Source organism: Vicugna pacos, chromosome 23, assembly GCF_048564905.1.
Source record: "Vicugna pacos chromosome 23, VicPac4, whole genome shotgun sequence".
Lineage (NCBI taxonomy): Eukaryota > Metazoa > Chordata > Mammalia > Artiodactyla > Camelidae > Vicugna > Vicugna pacos.
Window position 1 is genome coordinate 25,621,595 of NC_133009.1, and position 16,153 is coordinate 25,637,747.

General features: G+C 38.7%; 1 protein-coding gene and 1 long non-coding RNA gene across 4 annotated transcripts in view; one reads left to right on the forward strand and one right to left on the reverse strand.

Moving 5' to 3' along the window:
* LOC140688768 (uncharacterized) overlaps positions 1-3,322 on the reverse strand; it is a 19,327-nt gene extending 16,005 nt beyond the window's left edge. For all 3 annotated transcript variants that reach the window (XR_012063578.1, XR_012063576.1, XR_012063577.1), the window contains exon 1: positions 3,206-3,322. This is a non-coding gene — a long non-coding RNA (uncharacterized lncRNA). The remainder of the gene's footprint in view (positions 1-3,205) is intronic.
* Positions 3,323-3,458: 136 nt separating this feature from the next.
* The window catches only part of EPRS1 (glutamyl-prolyl-tRNA synthetase 1), a 56,381-nt gene continuing 43,686 nt past the window's right edge, over positions 3,459-16,153 (forward strand). The window contains exons 1-6 of the mRNA XM_006198871.4: positions 3,459-3,651; positions 7,360-7,444; positions 10,246-10,345; positions 11,243-11,399; positions 12,510-12,649; positions 13,173-13,267. Of these exons, the coding sequence (XP_006198933.1) occupies positions 3,606-3,651; positions 7,360-7,444; positions 10,246-10,345; positions 11,243-11,399; positions 12,510-12,649; positions 13,173-13,267 (623 nt within the window). The 5' untranslated portion in view covers positions 3,459-3,605. The remainder of the gene's footprint in view (positions 3,652-7,359; positions 7,445-10,245; positions 10,346-11,242; positions 11,400-12,509; positions 12,650-13,172; positions 13,268-16,153) is intronic.

Consider the following 16,153-nt stretch of genomic DNA (forward strand, 5'->3'; position numbering starts at 1 on the left):
CAAATCCATATGGGCCCTTTACATTTAACTCATGTCTTTAAAGTCCTCACACATGTGTTACAAGGTGGGTTATTGAGCTAGCATTGTGTATTATAGGTTGCTTTAAATTCATTCATTCTTTCACTCATTCATTCACTTCAACATTTATTGAGAACCTTCTATAGAAGCCAAGCACAGTGCATAGCACTGGAGACCCAAAGATGAATAAGACATGGGTTTTGGCATTGGAGGGCTCAGACCTTAGTGACAATAGCGGGCTGGTTTGGATCAGAGATACGCATTTGATAGATTCTCCAAAGCAGGATGTAAACGTGTTTTTTTTTTTTTTTAGAAATAAATAAGTTGTTCCCTCCAGTGACAAAATTCAGATCTATGAATGGCTGGCTCCTTTTCATTGGGCTGGGCTCAGTCTAAATGCCTTCTAGAAGAGGCTTTCCTTGCCTACTGTATCTGAGGTTCCCCTTCTCTGATTCCACCCTTTTTAATTCCATCATATCCTTCTATTCTTTTTATAAAATTTATTATTTTATGAAATCAGCTTGTTTATTATCTGCCTCATCCTACTATAATGTAAGCTCCATGAATTTAGAGACCTTATTTTTGTTCAATACGTATTCTTAGCACGAAGAACACTGCCTGGCACGTGGGATGTACTTTAAACATTTTGTTGAATGAACAATGTACCAAAATTACTGTAACGTGTTGAAACTTTTATGGCACCCTCTCTATAAGGCACCTTGAGAATGTCTCTGTATTTAATTCTGGTCTCTGTATGAGAACAGCTGTGCTTTCCTCATCACATAGTAAATAGTTTTCCTCTTGGCTTTGAGTCCAATTTTGTAGTTCATCCCCAAGAAGGTGAATAGGGTTTCAGGCCATCTATTTTGTGTTCTAGCTTTTCTCTTGCTTTCGCTTTCCTTTTATATTCTTATTATCTGCTTTCCTCAGTTAAAATGATTACCACGTGTTTCTAGGTAAGGAATTGAGGGATTGAATCATTCTTAGACTGTAATGAGGCAATACAAGTAAATAAGTACAAGTTAAACTTGGTAAGACCCCAGGTGACTTTCTGTTTTCCATTTTGCAAGTTTCTTATAGACCTGGTTTCCTGATATCCCTCAGACTAGCTGGTTGAAGAGCAAGCCCACATTCCTGCATTTGCCCCAAAGTGGAATGAATAAAATCGATTCTCGTTTGTTAGTGAGTCACTAATAGGCAGAAATGTGTAAAGTTTTGTTCTTAAGCACTTTCCAGCACTATGGTAGTGCCTTCCGTAAGGACACCTCTTTAGCTCCTAGTCCAGAGCTCTTGCTCAGCAAAAACTAAACAATAAAAAGAAACATTCAATATTTATTCTTTGTTCTAAGAATTAACACATAGTTGCAAGAACACTTACATTTTGTACGACAGAAGATGCAAATTCATTTTCATTGTGTTTCATAATTCTTAGTTATATTTTTCAAAGTAAATTTTGTATCATTCCCCCCACTCCCCTGGCAATCAATGGCTTTGTGGCCTTTTCCTGGTACCAAGTATGACAGAGTAGGAAGTACTCTGTGCCTGGCACTATGGGGAATCCAATGACATCTAAGATATTGTTTCAGCAAAAAATAATCTGGAGAGTTAGCAGAGTGTTCAGAAGAGAAATCGATTTCAACAAAGAGAGGCAGAAAGGCACAGTGTAACAGGCACTCTTATTGGACCTGTTTAATGGATGAGCAGACTGAGGCTCAAAAGGGTTAGGCCACCTGCCGACAGTCACGAGGCTGGGAAATGAAATGGTGGAGTCAGGACTGGAACCCAGGGAGTCTGCCCTTCCCTCAGAGCCGTGTGGTAAGGGCACAGCCTCTGGAGCCAGACCGTCTGCAACTGAATCTCAGTTCTAGTGCTTCCTAGGCAAGTAAAAACAGTGTTTTCATCTGGAAAATAGGGTAATACCCTATCAGTATACACCTCGTAGGGTTGTTGGAAGGAAAAAATGAACTCGCTTATATAAAGCGCTCAGAACAGTGCTACACAATGGTTTGCAATCATTATTGTTAAGAAAGAGGAAAGCAGCCCCACAGCCAGCTGGCCTGGCACTCACAGCTGGGCCTCGGCATTCTCCTGTTGAACATAAACAATTTCACAGAACATCGTCAGACAAGGCCCCGCTGTGACTGTGATGAATCAAGACAAGACCACGCCGTAACACCGTCTGAACACAGACAAAGTGTGAACATTGTCCAAGCCACAAAAATAGCCAAACATGCCCCTGTCCTGGCTAATACGAGTGTCTGCTGCTGCTGTACCAATCACAGCTTGAGCCTTGCTTTGTTCCTCCCTCCTACTAGGTAGGATTTATTAAGATAGCCAACCACACAATTGCTCCCGGTTCCTGGCAGCATCCATCCAAAGCAAAACCCCTTTCTTGAACTGTTCCCCAAATTACCTACCACAAGCCCAAATCCTGTAATAAATCCTTCCTTATTGGTGAGATGCCCCACAATGTGTGCTTCCTCAGTGCAATGAGCAATACATCCAGCTTGTTCAACTCCAAAAAAGGGGAGGGGGGCAGTTTGTTGTGCACAGAATTACCTGGAAACTTGGTAAAATGAGATTATGAAACCCATCCCTATAGATTCTCATAGGAAGGTAGGGGTAAGGGGACAGGTCCTATTCCGCTGCGGGTGCCCTGCCTACTCTGGAGATGCAGCCGTCTTTGGTGAGGGGCTGGGACAGGCACAGGTAACGCCTCTATAGCTACATTAAGCACTCAAGTCTCATATTTAACTTAAGTGGCACTCTCTAGTGAAAACAGAGAAGTCTTTGGGAGGTTGAGACGGTGGAGGGGGTGATGAGGTCGAGATGTTTTTTGTGATCTATCTCTGGCCCCTTGCGCGTAACAACAGCCCTTGGAATATGCTTACAGAGCACTCGCGAGCACACACGCACCGCAAGGCTTAGAGCAGGAATCCGATGACCCTCTAAAAGCACGCTTGCACAGCCTAGGCGAACAGAGCCAAGGCTAACTGGGGTAACGGCTTTAAGCAATGCCTTTGATAAGTAAATTCTTTATTTTCACCACCATTAGCAAGTATGAAGATAATTCTTGAAAACATTTTTTAAAAAACAACGAGTAAACATTAGAAAAACCTCCCTCACCCCCAGTGTCACCGTGGCCATTGACCTGTATGCTTCCAGCACTTTTTCTGCGTTTACATACCAACAGAAGACCACCCTGTTTGCTTGTTTTGTTTTGGGATTCCGGTGAACGCCCGGCACGCTGCGGACGGTTCCTTGCTTTACGATGTGTCGTAAAGTGTCGTCCACTATACCGTCTCCCCTGTGCGGCGTAGAACGCCACATCCGCCACGTTGGCCCCGAGGGCCAAGATGCCCAGGGGCGGGGTCGAGGCCCCCCAGGCTGGCGGCGGGACGGAGGAGGCGCGCAGCGATGACGCACTGCGCTGTGCGCCAAGACGGCGGCCGCGGCGCGGGGGAGGGGTGAAGGCTGCGGCAGCGTCAGGCTCGCGCACACGTTGCAGCTTCTCGCTTCCGGCGAGCGTGGGGTGTTTGGGGCGGCCAGGCGGGCGCAGTGACAGGTAGATCGTCACACTGGTGAAGATGGGGACGCTGTGTCTGACGGTGAATTCGGGAGACCCTCCGCTGGGTAAGGGGCCGGAGCCGTGGACCTGTGTGGGTTGCATCAGCCCGGGAGGGTGCAGGGCGGGGAAGGTCGCCGCGCCCCGGCTTGGCGCAGTGGCGGTCGCGGTCCTGGAGGTTAGGCCTGCCCCATGCCGCGGAGTGTCCACGGGGTAGCCCCGCGCCCCTCGCCCTCTGCCCTGGCAGGTGCGTCTGGGGCGTGAAGGTGGGCACGGTGTGAGCCAGGGCAGGGTGACACTAGGCTTGGCTTCGGACTTTCTCTCCAAGGATGACTCCCAGCTTACTCCCATCTCCGTTTTTGAAATGGTTTCCCCTGGAGCCCGAGAGCTGGTCGTAGACATAACGTTTTAAAACTTAAAGTCCCCATACTTAGCTCACTCTTTTAGCGTTTTCCCCCTAACTCCACTTATCTTTACCTTCCTCTTCTCAGAAAAGATCTTCAATCCACTTGACTCAACTTTTCTTTACGTTTCATTGGGTTCGTAGAAGCATTTAAAATACTCAACTGAGGTTGCATTTGTATTTAATTAAAGGTGACAGGGTAATTGCTGGAACACTCGAGTGCACTGCGGACTGATGGGGTTGTTTTACTACACATCCTATGGATGTAGTAAACGTCAGAGAAAAAAAGATCGGACTTGTCATCGGATACATCTTAAATTCCGTTTGCTTTCTCAACGTAGCTAAGGTTATTTTTTTAAATTGCTTTGGTACATTGCACAAAATAATTTAAGCAGTTTATTGAGCTCGTATTTGTTAATGCATTTCTTAATGTAGACTCACAGGTACTTTTAATGTGTGAGAAGCCCAGGCCTTTAGATACAGTCAGCCACATACGGCTGATGAAATTACTCATTATGTTCTCATTATAGGGTATTTTGAATCTCTTGGAACAAAAAACACAATTTAATAGTCCCTTTAAATATTTTCAAAACTGATAATGTTTTAGCACTTTGATTTTAATAATTATGGGCTAACCTCACACAAATCGATGAACTCTAAAAGAAATGGGTTTGATTCTGCAGTTGGAAAGCACTCGATTATTTGACCTCATGGTTAAGAGAAAAGACATTTGGTTCCTGGAGACTTGGGTCCATTCTGGCTGCCACTTAACTAGTTGTGGAACCTTGGCAAGTTCCTTGTTTGGCATCGTCCATGGTTTCCTTATTTAAGAAACAAGGAATAATATCTTCCACATATGGTTGTTTCCAGAATTCAGTGAGACTGTAAATCAGGCTCCTGACACGGTGTAGTTATTCAGTAGCTATAGTTTTTACTAATATTAGAAAATCACCCTAAGATGATAGACCTGTGTCCTTAGTGAATTATAAAACTGAGAGCCACACCTGTCAGTATTTTGGAAGAGGGTCTTAAAGAAATTTGTTGTCATTATGAACTATAGACCAGTTATAGAATGTATATTTCTATTTGCTTCACTCCTTCCTCTTTTTGTGTTTTACTTTATTGTTCCCGGTTACTTAATTCAAATACATTTTTGAATAATCAATAAAGTTAGATGAAACATTTAGAAAACCAAATTGCATTGCTAGAATTTCCCTATTTTATATGTGTTCACCATGTTTTGTTTTAAATGTTAAAATAATTTCACACTTCAAAAAGGTACAAAAATAAAATAACATTTTTATTCCTCCAGTACCACTGGAGAGCATACTGCAGATCATGATGCTGCAACACCCTAGAATGTTCCAATGTCCATCTCTCTCAAGTAGGAAAACTGTGTGGTTTCACAGGACCATTAAAATCAGGAAATACGCATTGATACAGTTCTTCCATCTCATGCACAGACCCCATTCATGTTTCTACACTGATTATTCCAATAGTACCTCCATTCTGCAAGGATCAAGATCTAGGATTGAACTTGCACCTACTTGTCATGTCTCCCCAGTATCTTACAATCTGGAATGGTTTTTATGTCTTTCCTTGGCTTTCATAGGTTTAACCTCTCTGGAGATTACAGGCCACTTGCTTGAAGAAGGTCCCCTCATCAGGTTGTTTCATGGTTCCTCATGGCTAGGTTCAGGCTACACATCTTTGGCAGAAAAAACACAGAAATGATTCATTGTTCTTCAGTTGCAGCCCATTCATTGGTGTATGAATTTTTCCCATTACTGATGGTCTAACCTTGAGTACTTAAGATGGTATCTGACAGCTTTCCCCACTGCAGAGTTTTCCCTTTTGCAATTGATGGGCATTTTTGTGGGGTGATGCTTTGGGACCATGTAAACATTCCGCTCCCCAGCGAAGCTTCACCCACTGGTTTCAGCATCCGTTGATGCTTCCTGCCCAACGTAATTGTTATTAAAATGGTGCCAAGTGGTGACCTTTCAATTCTGTCATTCCTTCTACACGTATTACTTGGCATTTTTCTATGAGAAGATCTTTTTCTCATTAAAAAAAAATTCATAGCAAAATATACTCAATAGGTTTTACTCTATTATTTTTCATTTTCTGTTTTTAAAGTGCATCTTTTTATTTTTAAAATTAGTTTTATTGATTAAAACGCTCATATAATAAAGTTCACCAATTTTAAGTTACAAATTGATTGACAAATAGGAACAGTATGTAACCACCACAGTAGTGAAATAAAATATTCACCTCACTTCAGAAAGGCCCCTCATACCCTTTTGCAGTCAGTTCCCTTTCCCTGCCTCTGGCGGCTGATAGCCTCTGAGCTGCTTTCTGTCACTAATGTTACGCTTTTTCTGAACTTCATACATTGAATCGTATCAGATGTATTCTTTGGTACCAAGGATAATTCTTTGAGGTTCATCTCTTTTGTTGGCTGTAGTAGTAGTTCATTCTTTTTATTCACTGTATAGGATTCTATGGTATGGGCACACTAAAACTTGAGGGTATTACTTTAGTGGTCAAATTGCCCCTGTTTGCCAGTGGGAGCCCCTCCAAGCTGAGCTCAGTGTCCCTTTGGCATATCTCTTATCATTCTTTGAGTCCTTGCTTTCTAGCACAGTAAAATAATAAAAACAGGTTAGCCTGTACCTTCCTTGCCACAGCCCTGCTTCCATTTGGAGCATGGTATTTAGAAACTAGAATCTGGATGCTAGTTGTCCATCTTAGATAAATTAAGGGGCAGAGAGTTAATGAATATTTAATAAACTGTGTGATGTGTTGAGAGGCAGATTACACTGTATTTTAGAGTTTGAGTTCTGTACTGACTCCCTTAGACCTGCATTTAAATCCTGACTGCCACATATTTAGTCAAGGACTTTGGGCTAGTTATTTAACCCCCTCCAAGCCTCGGTTTCTATAAAACAGAAATAAAGGTGCCTACCTTTTAAGGTTACTACAAAGATTAAAAATGATGATAAAGGTAAGACATTTAGCAGTGCCTACCACATAGTAATCACTCTGACACTATTAACAATAGCTTTTATACAAGCAAGGCACTATTCTGATTTCTTCTTTTCTCCTGAGGGAGGAAAAGATTAATTTCATTGCTCCTAACTGGAAGCCGAATGTATTCAAAACAACAGACTATGCCAAGGAATGGTTTCTGGTTTGTTACTTCTCCAAGACCAGGAGGCTATACTTTGTGTCTACAGACTACTGGGAAAAAAGTACTCTTTACAGGACTTAATATTGGTTTGCTGACTCATCCTTAATGCTTTATGATTCAAGTTTTAAATGCTACATTGTTTATAAGGAGAGATGAATCTTTCCATTTCATTATTTTTAGGAGCTTTATTGGCAGTAGAACATGTGAAAGACAGCGTCAGCATTTCTGTTGAAGAAGGGAAAGAGAATATTCTTCGTGTATCTGAGTAAGTGCTTTTATATCTTTGTTTTCAGTACTGAACTGCATTTTTTAAATATTCAGAATTAAATGTTGTATGCTTGTTTTACTTGCTAATTGGTAGATTGTCTCCAGAAAGAAGTGTACTTTTCTTCCTCATGCTAAAAGAACTATATCCAGAGACTTGAATTTGTCAACAAGCTATCTGCCCACATGTATTTTATAATCTGTCTAAAAAAAGCTAGAAATGTAGAGAAGGATTTGTGTATGTGGGGTTTTAATTCCATTATAGTTCATTCTGGTGGAAAACTGGAAGTCTTCAAAATCAGTAGTAACAGAAAATAAATTTGGTAAATCCACAGCATGAAATATTAGGCATTTATGAAAAAGAGGCTTATGAAGAATTTCTAATGATGGATATGTTCATAATCTAATGTTAATAAAAAAGCAAGATGTAAATGTAAAATTACATATCTACATAGAAAAAATAAATACTTTTAATAATATGTATTTCTGGGTTTTGGAATTGTGGATTTTTTTTCTTTTTCTCTGTTTTCAAAATTTTCTGTGATGAACATAGACTGTATGTTCTTGATTAAAATGAGTTATTTGCGTCCCACGATATATGGAAGATTGAGTGCCCTTGAACTTGTCTCTTTCTTTTGGAACCCACTGAAAAGAATTAAAAAGAACTGGAAAGCACTTGTTTAATGAAGCTAAGGAAAAAACACAACCTGGTTTCAGATTCTTCTAAGAATACTTTGCCAGATAGTAGAATCTGGACCAAATTGAAAGGGTTTCAAGGGTATTCTCAAGCAGGATGCAGATTCTGAAATGTGTGTAAACGGTCTATAGTAAACTGATGGACTTGGGAAGACACTCACTCACACAGACATAGCCGTCCACTCCCCATGTCCTCCTTCCTCCCATTGTAGTTGTGCTATGATTTTGATTAGATCACCATTCAGTGTTTACACTGTGAGGACCCTGTAAGTTGTATTCACTACAGAGCCTCACGTTAGGATTGCCTATCATACAGCTTTTACTTTTCCGCGGAATAATTGTTGTTTGTTCTCCTTCTGAAACCTTTCTGATTGCTATCTTTTCTACGTGACTTCAGGAAGTCTGTAGGAATCTTCCTCTGGGATTCAGTATTCAGAAATTTCTCGATAATATGCTTTAGTCTGAGTCTTTTTTTCATCTGTTTTGCTGGGTGCTTGGTTGCTCTTTTTAAAGTGGAAACTTAGAAATTCTTCTCTTTTTGGAAATTCAGAATTTTCTTGTTTGATAACTTTCCATTTGCTGTTCTTTATGTGGATGCTGGGGTTAGGCCTCTTATTTTCTTCAAGTATCACCTTATTTAGTTATGTTTCCTTCATTTTTCTTCACTTTCTGGAGAGTTCTTCAACTTTATCATCCCATTTTTTAGATTAGGTTTTTATTTCTGCTGTTATATTTTTAGTATCTGAGAGTTCTGCTACTTATTTTCTGGTTATAGTATCCTGTTCTTATTTTATGATGGCAGTATGGTTTTTTCATTACTCAGAAGAAATTTAGTTATTCACTTATTTTTAAAGTTTTTATTTCCTTGATGTGCCCAGTTATGCCTGTGTGTTTATTTTGGTTGCTACCTTTCAAGTTTAAGGCTTTCTTCAAATATTTGGTAACTCCTGACGGATTTCCTAGATTTTGACGGGGAGATAAAAGCCGTTTACAAGTTCTGAACTCCAGGGTGGCCTTGTCACTGCTGAGCGTTACTCTGGGATGATCTGACTGAGCTGTCCGTTTTAAGGAGCTTCTGATGTTAGTGTCCTTCATTCTTTTCCTCTTGAGTGGGTCAGATTATCTACCCGGAGTAGACTTTCAGTCTCCTGTTTGGAAGGTGAGGAAGGGCAGGTGCCAGAATATTTAGGGAGCCGAGGGTAAGAGGAAGGCTGAGGATCTCAGCATCCAGTGTACATAGTCTTTTATTCTCCCTGTTACCTGAATAGCCAGACTTCAACTATGCCAGATTTCTCCCTAGGTGAGAGACTCCTTTGTTTTGGTTTTTAGAGAATAAGGCTCTGGTTTTTTCAGGATTAGGTAAGAGGAGTAGGCCAGCTGTGCAGAATAGGGTTGGAGATATCTGTGTTTCTGGCTGATTTTTAAATAAGCTTTCACCAGTCCTCCTTATTTTAGCCCTAGTTCACTCATTTCCAAGGATACCTGGCTCCATTGATTTGTAATCCTTTCGAGGATTCAAAAAGTTTAAATTGGGTTGGTTTTCAGCTCTGTCCACTATCCATTTAAGAATCAGTTTTTTCAGACCTGTTAACTCCATCTGCTTTCCAGCCTTTGAAATTTTATTGCTATTGTCTCTTCTCCTAAGTCTCTTTTTCCTTATGGGTCTGTGTCTTTTTTAAATTAAAGTTTTACACAAGTTTTACCTGGAAGTTGAAAAAACTAGCTTCATTATGACAGTATATCTTTGGCTTCATTGCCTTAATTTATTTTAAATCTTTTGATTCTCAATATCCCAATTATATTTTCATATTTTTACCACTGAATAGACGTGTAGAAACTAAATTAGAAGAATAAAACATGATATAGATAGTCTACTCTGCAGTGAGCTATTGGATTTAGCTGAACTTTTCAAAACAAGTTGGAATTTGATAGAAACAGAGTAAAGAACAAATTAGATCTATTTTTTTCACTATAGTAGAAAATACATGATATATATTTATATCTTACTGTATTATAAAATTTATATTTTTATATTTCTTCATAAGTCTCATGACTGACTGATTTGCTAGTGCCACAGTACTGTTTTATCTCATGCTTATATTCTAGAAATGTAGTATTCACGGACATAAATTCCATACTCCGCTACTTGGCTAGAATTGCAACTACAGCTGGGCTCTATGGTTCTAACCTGATGGAACATACGGAGGTAAGGAATGAACAACGCATTGGGTGTATTTTGTTTTGTTTTGATTTAGGCTTCTGCTCTTTTGAGAATTTCTTCATTTCATTGTTGACTTACAGACTATTATTCTATTTAAGGATATTAACAGAATGTTAGTTATAGAACAAATTAAGGAATTTGCATCTGTTTTTATTTTCAGGAAAAGACTCTTAGCTCCTAAATTTGAACTTTTAAACCCATACCATGTCCTACTGAGTCATTTCGTGCTGTCTTCCTCTGCCTAGATTCCTAGAATTTCATAGCTGGATAGAACCGTGTCCGTCATTTTATGCAGCTTCTTTACAGATGAGGCAGCAGGCCTAGAAAAGTTACAAGGTTTGTCTAGGGTCACACGCATAGTTTGGATCCCATTTTCCTTTCTAAGTATATACCTTATTTAATTATAGCAATGGTAGATTAACTTTCAATACAGCACTTTAGATGCTTTCCTCCCTCTTTGTATTCAGTTCTAACTTTCCTAAATCTTATAAAATTCAAAATGCCTTGAATAGTTACCAAGCATTTACTTTTAAATTCTGCAAGTGGATGAATCTGTTTAGCTCCATGCCGTCTGCGTGGTTTGGTCAGGTTTGTTGTTCCTTTCTGCAGCCAGCACTCCTGTCTTTATTTCTCTTTTTCTTCCGTCAAGTGCCTTTCCACACCTCTGCAAAAAAAAAAAAAAAAGGAAAAAAAAAAGCAAGCATAGAAAAATAACAACAAAATGCGTTTAAGTGCCAGTTTAGATCCCAGGCAATCACAGTCAAATGTACACAATGGTAAATTCTGTAATCGAGATAAGATAGGCATAGTTCTAACCCTGAGATCATTTGTTTGCTTGTTTGTTTAATAAATCTAAACCTTGGGATGCATTTCTTTTCACAGATTGATCACTGGTTGGAGTTCAGTGCTACAAAATTGTCTTCATGTAATTTGTTTACTTCTGCAATCAACGAGCTTAATCATTGTCTATCTCTGAGAACATACTTAGTTGGAAACTCCCTGAGCTTAGCAGATTTATGTGTTTGGGCCACCCTAAAAGGTATCAGTAATTTTTCTTGAAGAATGTTCTGTTTTAATTATTTGATATTTTGCTGAATAAGAAGGACGTGTATTTCTCCATAGATGAACATCTCTCTCTCTACCTAATAGCAGTCGCTTAGGACTTTCTTACGAAGGAATGACCTCCTTGTTCCTGGAGGTTAACCCTGTCTTACTACCACAGCTCCTGTCCTGCCTTTGGAGCTGGCCTTGTTCCTCATCCTGTTTATGTCGGCCGCTCTCCTATCTCAGCCGTTACTTTACTGCAGTTCCTGTTGTCTCTGATTGCTCAGTAGTGTGTGAGGGGGGTGGGGTGGGGTCACCTGGAGTTGTTCCTCTGGGAAGTCACTTTTTCCATCTTCTGTGACTAGTTTGGAACAGGTAAGAATATGGGATTGATGCGCGATACAAAGAGGACTTGAATTCTGTTAGCTTATTTTCTTAAAAAAAAAAAAAGAGCCTGAAACAAATGTACCAAAATGTTTTATCATCCTTTAAACCTGGATTATGTGGGGGTTTTTTAATAGCCTCTGTACTTTTTCTGTGACTTAACCTTTTCTCCAAATTAAATTTTTATAACCAACACAAAATGAAGGCCTTTCCTAGTTAGAACTTTTCATCTATCGGTTTATGATATTTTTGCCTATTGTGATTTTTGACTTAATGTTCATGAAAGGAAGACAGTGTCGTACAGAGGTAGCTTTGTGATGTTAAAGAGTTAAATAAACTTTCCTTCAGCACCACTTTGGATATTACATCTGAAGAGAGGACTTACCTCTTGATTTTTATTTTGTTCTCTAGTTGATCTACTTAAAGCTTTTCCTTAATTATGACATGCAGGATTGGCCTCGTAGTGGGTCTGTGGCAGTGGTGAGGGCAAGATTTGGTATTCACTTCAGTGAACTGATATGAAAAAAATTTTAATTAATTTTTGTGAATTCTGTAAAATATGTTAAAAGTATTAGAAATCATTTCCATGTACACCTAGATTTTAAAATGTCATGGAAGCAGAGCTTTAAGCCATTTCGTTTACTGAAATTAACCAAGACTGGAACTTTGCTTTTGAAATTTCAGATTTATTGAATGGTTTTAAAATTATGTTTGCTAATAGGAAATACTGCATGGCAGGACCAGTTGGAACAAAACAAAGCTCCAGTTCATGTAAAACGTTGGTTTGGCTTTCTTGAAGCCCAGCAGGCCTTCCGGTCAGTAGGTACCAAGTGGAATGTTTCAACAACCAAAGCTAAAGCGGTAAGGCTTTTAAAATTATTTTTAATGCTGACATCTTGTCTGTCTGAGATCCTAGGTCTAAAAAGAAGATTATTCTTGTTCATAGGTTTATTTGTTTGTTTGTTTTCTTCATGAATAAAGAATAATATTCTTGGAAGAATCTGCCACTATTTAGTCTTGGTTTGTCTTTAACTGCTTGCCTATCCTAAGCCTTAATTTTTGTAATTATATGTCTGAAAGGCGATGAATCATCCAGTGTGTATCTAAAATCTCGTTATTTTATAGCTGTGCCATCTTTTCTTCCTCTCAAATCTTCTGTTCTCTGGTTTTGAACTGTTGTGACCATCAAGTCCTGGGTTCTGTAGAGCCTTTTTGTTAATTCTGCAGGAAGAAATATCGTGGAGTATAGTAGAAGAGGTCCTCTTCCCAGCTAGTCATTCTGCTTTGATCTGTTTTACGTATTAGGCTTGTGTAGTAAAGTTAGGATTTAAAGGTTTTCCACTTACCATATAGCTGTTTTTGTTGTTGTTGTTCTGCTTTTTAGGCACCTGAGAAAAAGCAAGATGTTGGGAAATTTGTTGAGCTTCCCGGAGCTGAGATGGGAAAGGTTATCGTCAGATTTCCTCCAGAGGCTAGTGGGTAAGAAAATTACTTATAATTGGATTCATTTAGTGGAAAAGCTTTAAGATAGTTATCAAATACTTTAAATATTAATATGTTAAGAATATAGAAGAAAATAAGTAAGATTTTAATTGTGGGAGTTAAAATTATAAACATCTTAATAGTCTTTTAAATTGTTGATGGTTAATTATCATGTATAAAATTTGTAGCTTGAGCTTATTATAGGAAGACAATATTTTAATTTTACCCCAGGCAGAATTTTGATTATAAATAAGAAAGTATCCATTGATGGAAAGGCTTAAGTTTTTATTTAGATTTTGAGATTCAGGAGCTTTCATTTAATGAGGATTTGTATTTGTACCCTTAGTAGTCCTTTCAATTAGCAGTAGAGGTTTGTTAGACTTATTTTAAGTTACTTCTTTTCCCCAAATAAAGGAAGAGGAGTCCTGAAAAAGCTTGCTTTCTTTTTTTCTTTTTTAATTGCAGTACCATCAGTTACAATGTGTCAACTTCTGGTGCCCAGCACAACGTCCCAGTCATCCATATACATATGTTTGTTTTCCTCGCTTTTTTCATTAAAGGTTATTAGAAGATATTCTGAAAAGCTTTCAGTTCTTTCCATTATCAGCAGATTTCAAAACCCTTTTCAGTCTGGCACCCAGAGAAAGTAATAACGTGACTAGCTCACTAGGGGAAAGGACTGTTCTGGCTGGAGCCACCAGCAGGGGTCTACGCAGACCTTGCCTAGCATTCCCCAGGGTGAGGGCAGTCCCTGCTTTTGCACATGTGTCAGCCTCTTTGAGTCATGCTGGACAGAGTTTGTCGTGGAGCCCTCCCAGTGATTTTAACATAACAAAATGCTGCTTCTTAAGGCAGGTAGCCTCAGAAACTTAGCTATTAGGAAAGTATTGTCATGTCTTATAAAGGAGATGATTGGGTTTTTTCCAAGCTTTGTTTAATTTCAGATTTTGTATTCTTACCCATCTGTGATAAATGGAGTGTGTAGACAATAGGAAGTCGCAGATGAGGAAACAGTTTTATTTTAGCTGTTCTTAATGTAGTTCTTTACAGACTATTTCATAAGTACCATTAACAACAAAACCAGTTTTAGAATTCCACATTTTCTCTCCGCTTTCCTAAGTTTGCTCCTTTAGATGGGGAAATAAAGGATAGGTAGAAGGAAATGAAAGAAATAATGGTTCCGGAAAAATCACAGACTAAATCATTAAAGGACTGATTGATAGTTGACTGAGTAGAGTCAGTCATCAATAGTACTCATTTCACATTGTTTAATTCCCTCAGCCATTCTGAGTCCCTACCACCCAATAGTCTGCTCTTATGTTCTTGGTGTGAGATGTCATGGTTGTCCCATTGGATAGTGACTTTAATGGTTTCATAAAAGCCAACTTTTAGCCATGGCTGTTTATAGTGATGCCATTTGAACGTGTGTCCCTTTTGAATCTTTTTATATTTTCTGTCACTGTCACTTCTTGAAATAGTGAGCTCCTCATATTTATTATTTACCGTATGAGATATGTTTATCTGTTCTGAATAATGTCAGTTTCAGAGACCGTGTTCTTGGCTAAATACAGTCTTGGGACTTGGAATATAAATCAGCATTCAGGTTTTAAAAAACATTCGTAATTTTGATTATATCTCCTTATACTACAAAAGAAGTGTTCTTTAATTATTTTTTTTCACCTTCTTTTCTGTGTTTCACAGAAGGTCAGAGGGCTTGATTTCTGCCTTTCATTCGTGTTCTTAGCTAACACATATATAGCACCTGCCATATGCAGGTACTACCAGCCACTTTACATATAGTAACTTGTTTAATCCTAACAGCCCTGTGAGGAAGGCCCTGTTACTATCTCCAGTTTTAGAAATGGTTTCAGAAACTGATTCATACAGTGGTATAGCAGCTTGCCAAACCCAGACCTACGCTGTCTGGCTCTAGAGTCCATACGACTAAAAATTATGTTCCTGTGTCTGGTATGTGTGGGAAAAGCCCAATTTAGCATCAGTACTAACACAGTATGAATCTTATTTTCTTTAGCTGTCCTGATATAGGTGGTTTCTTGAGCCCATTATTTTTGTTATCTTGTGGATATTTTATAGTCCTTTTAGCTTTTTTGAGGTTTAGAACTGCATGCACTATTTCAGATTCAGAGATAATATCTTTAAGTATAATATAATGGTTTGATTTCATCACCCCTCTTAAAGTAACTCCTGTATGTGAAGCACATTAGCTGTCAATTTTTAGGTAGTCAGTGATTGTTAGTCTTCTCTTCTCTTAACAATGGATATAGCATATTATTGGGTGTAACACTTTCAGTGAGAACTGCAGAGTATTTCTCTTTCATTTTCAGAACTCACAGTCCTTTATTTTAAACAAACTTTTAATTTTAGAATAGTTTTAAATTTATAAGACTCTTGCAGAAATAGGAAAAAAAATTCCCACGTACCTGCACCCAGTTTTCCCTAATGTTAACATCTTACACTACTATGGTACCTTTGTGACAGTTAATGAACCAGTATTGGTGTATAATGATTACCTAAACTCTATACTTTTTTGGATTTGGATTTCGTTAGTTTTTTCCTAATGTCCTTTTTCTCTTTTAGGATCTCGTCTGGGATGCCACTTATGGTGCTTTATTTTATGCAGAAAGTTTTGAATAACCCTAAATGCATTGCGTAGTATTTGCCTGCGTTCACCTGTGCATATAAACCCTTGAAAGTTGAATCATTGGTCTAGAAAACTGTGTGAATATTTTAAAAAGTGGAATGATTTTAAAAATGATATAAAGATATACAAAAGGTTGTACTTTTCCCTCCCCTGTTGATGTCAACTGAGAACAGAGGTTTGCGTGAAACTAGATGCCTCTGTCGAACAGTGCGACTGTGGCC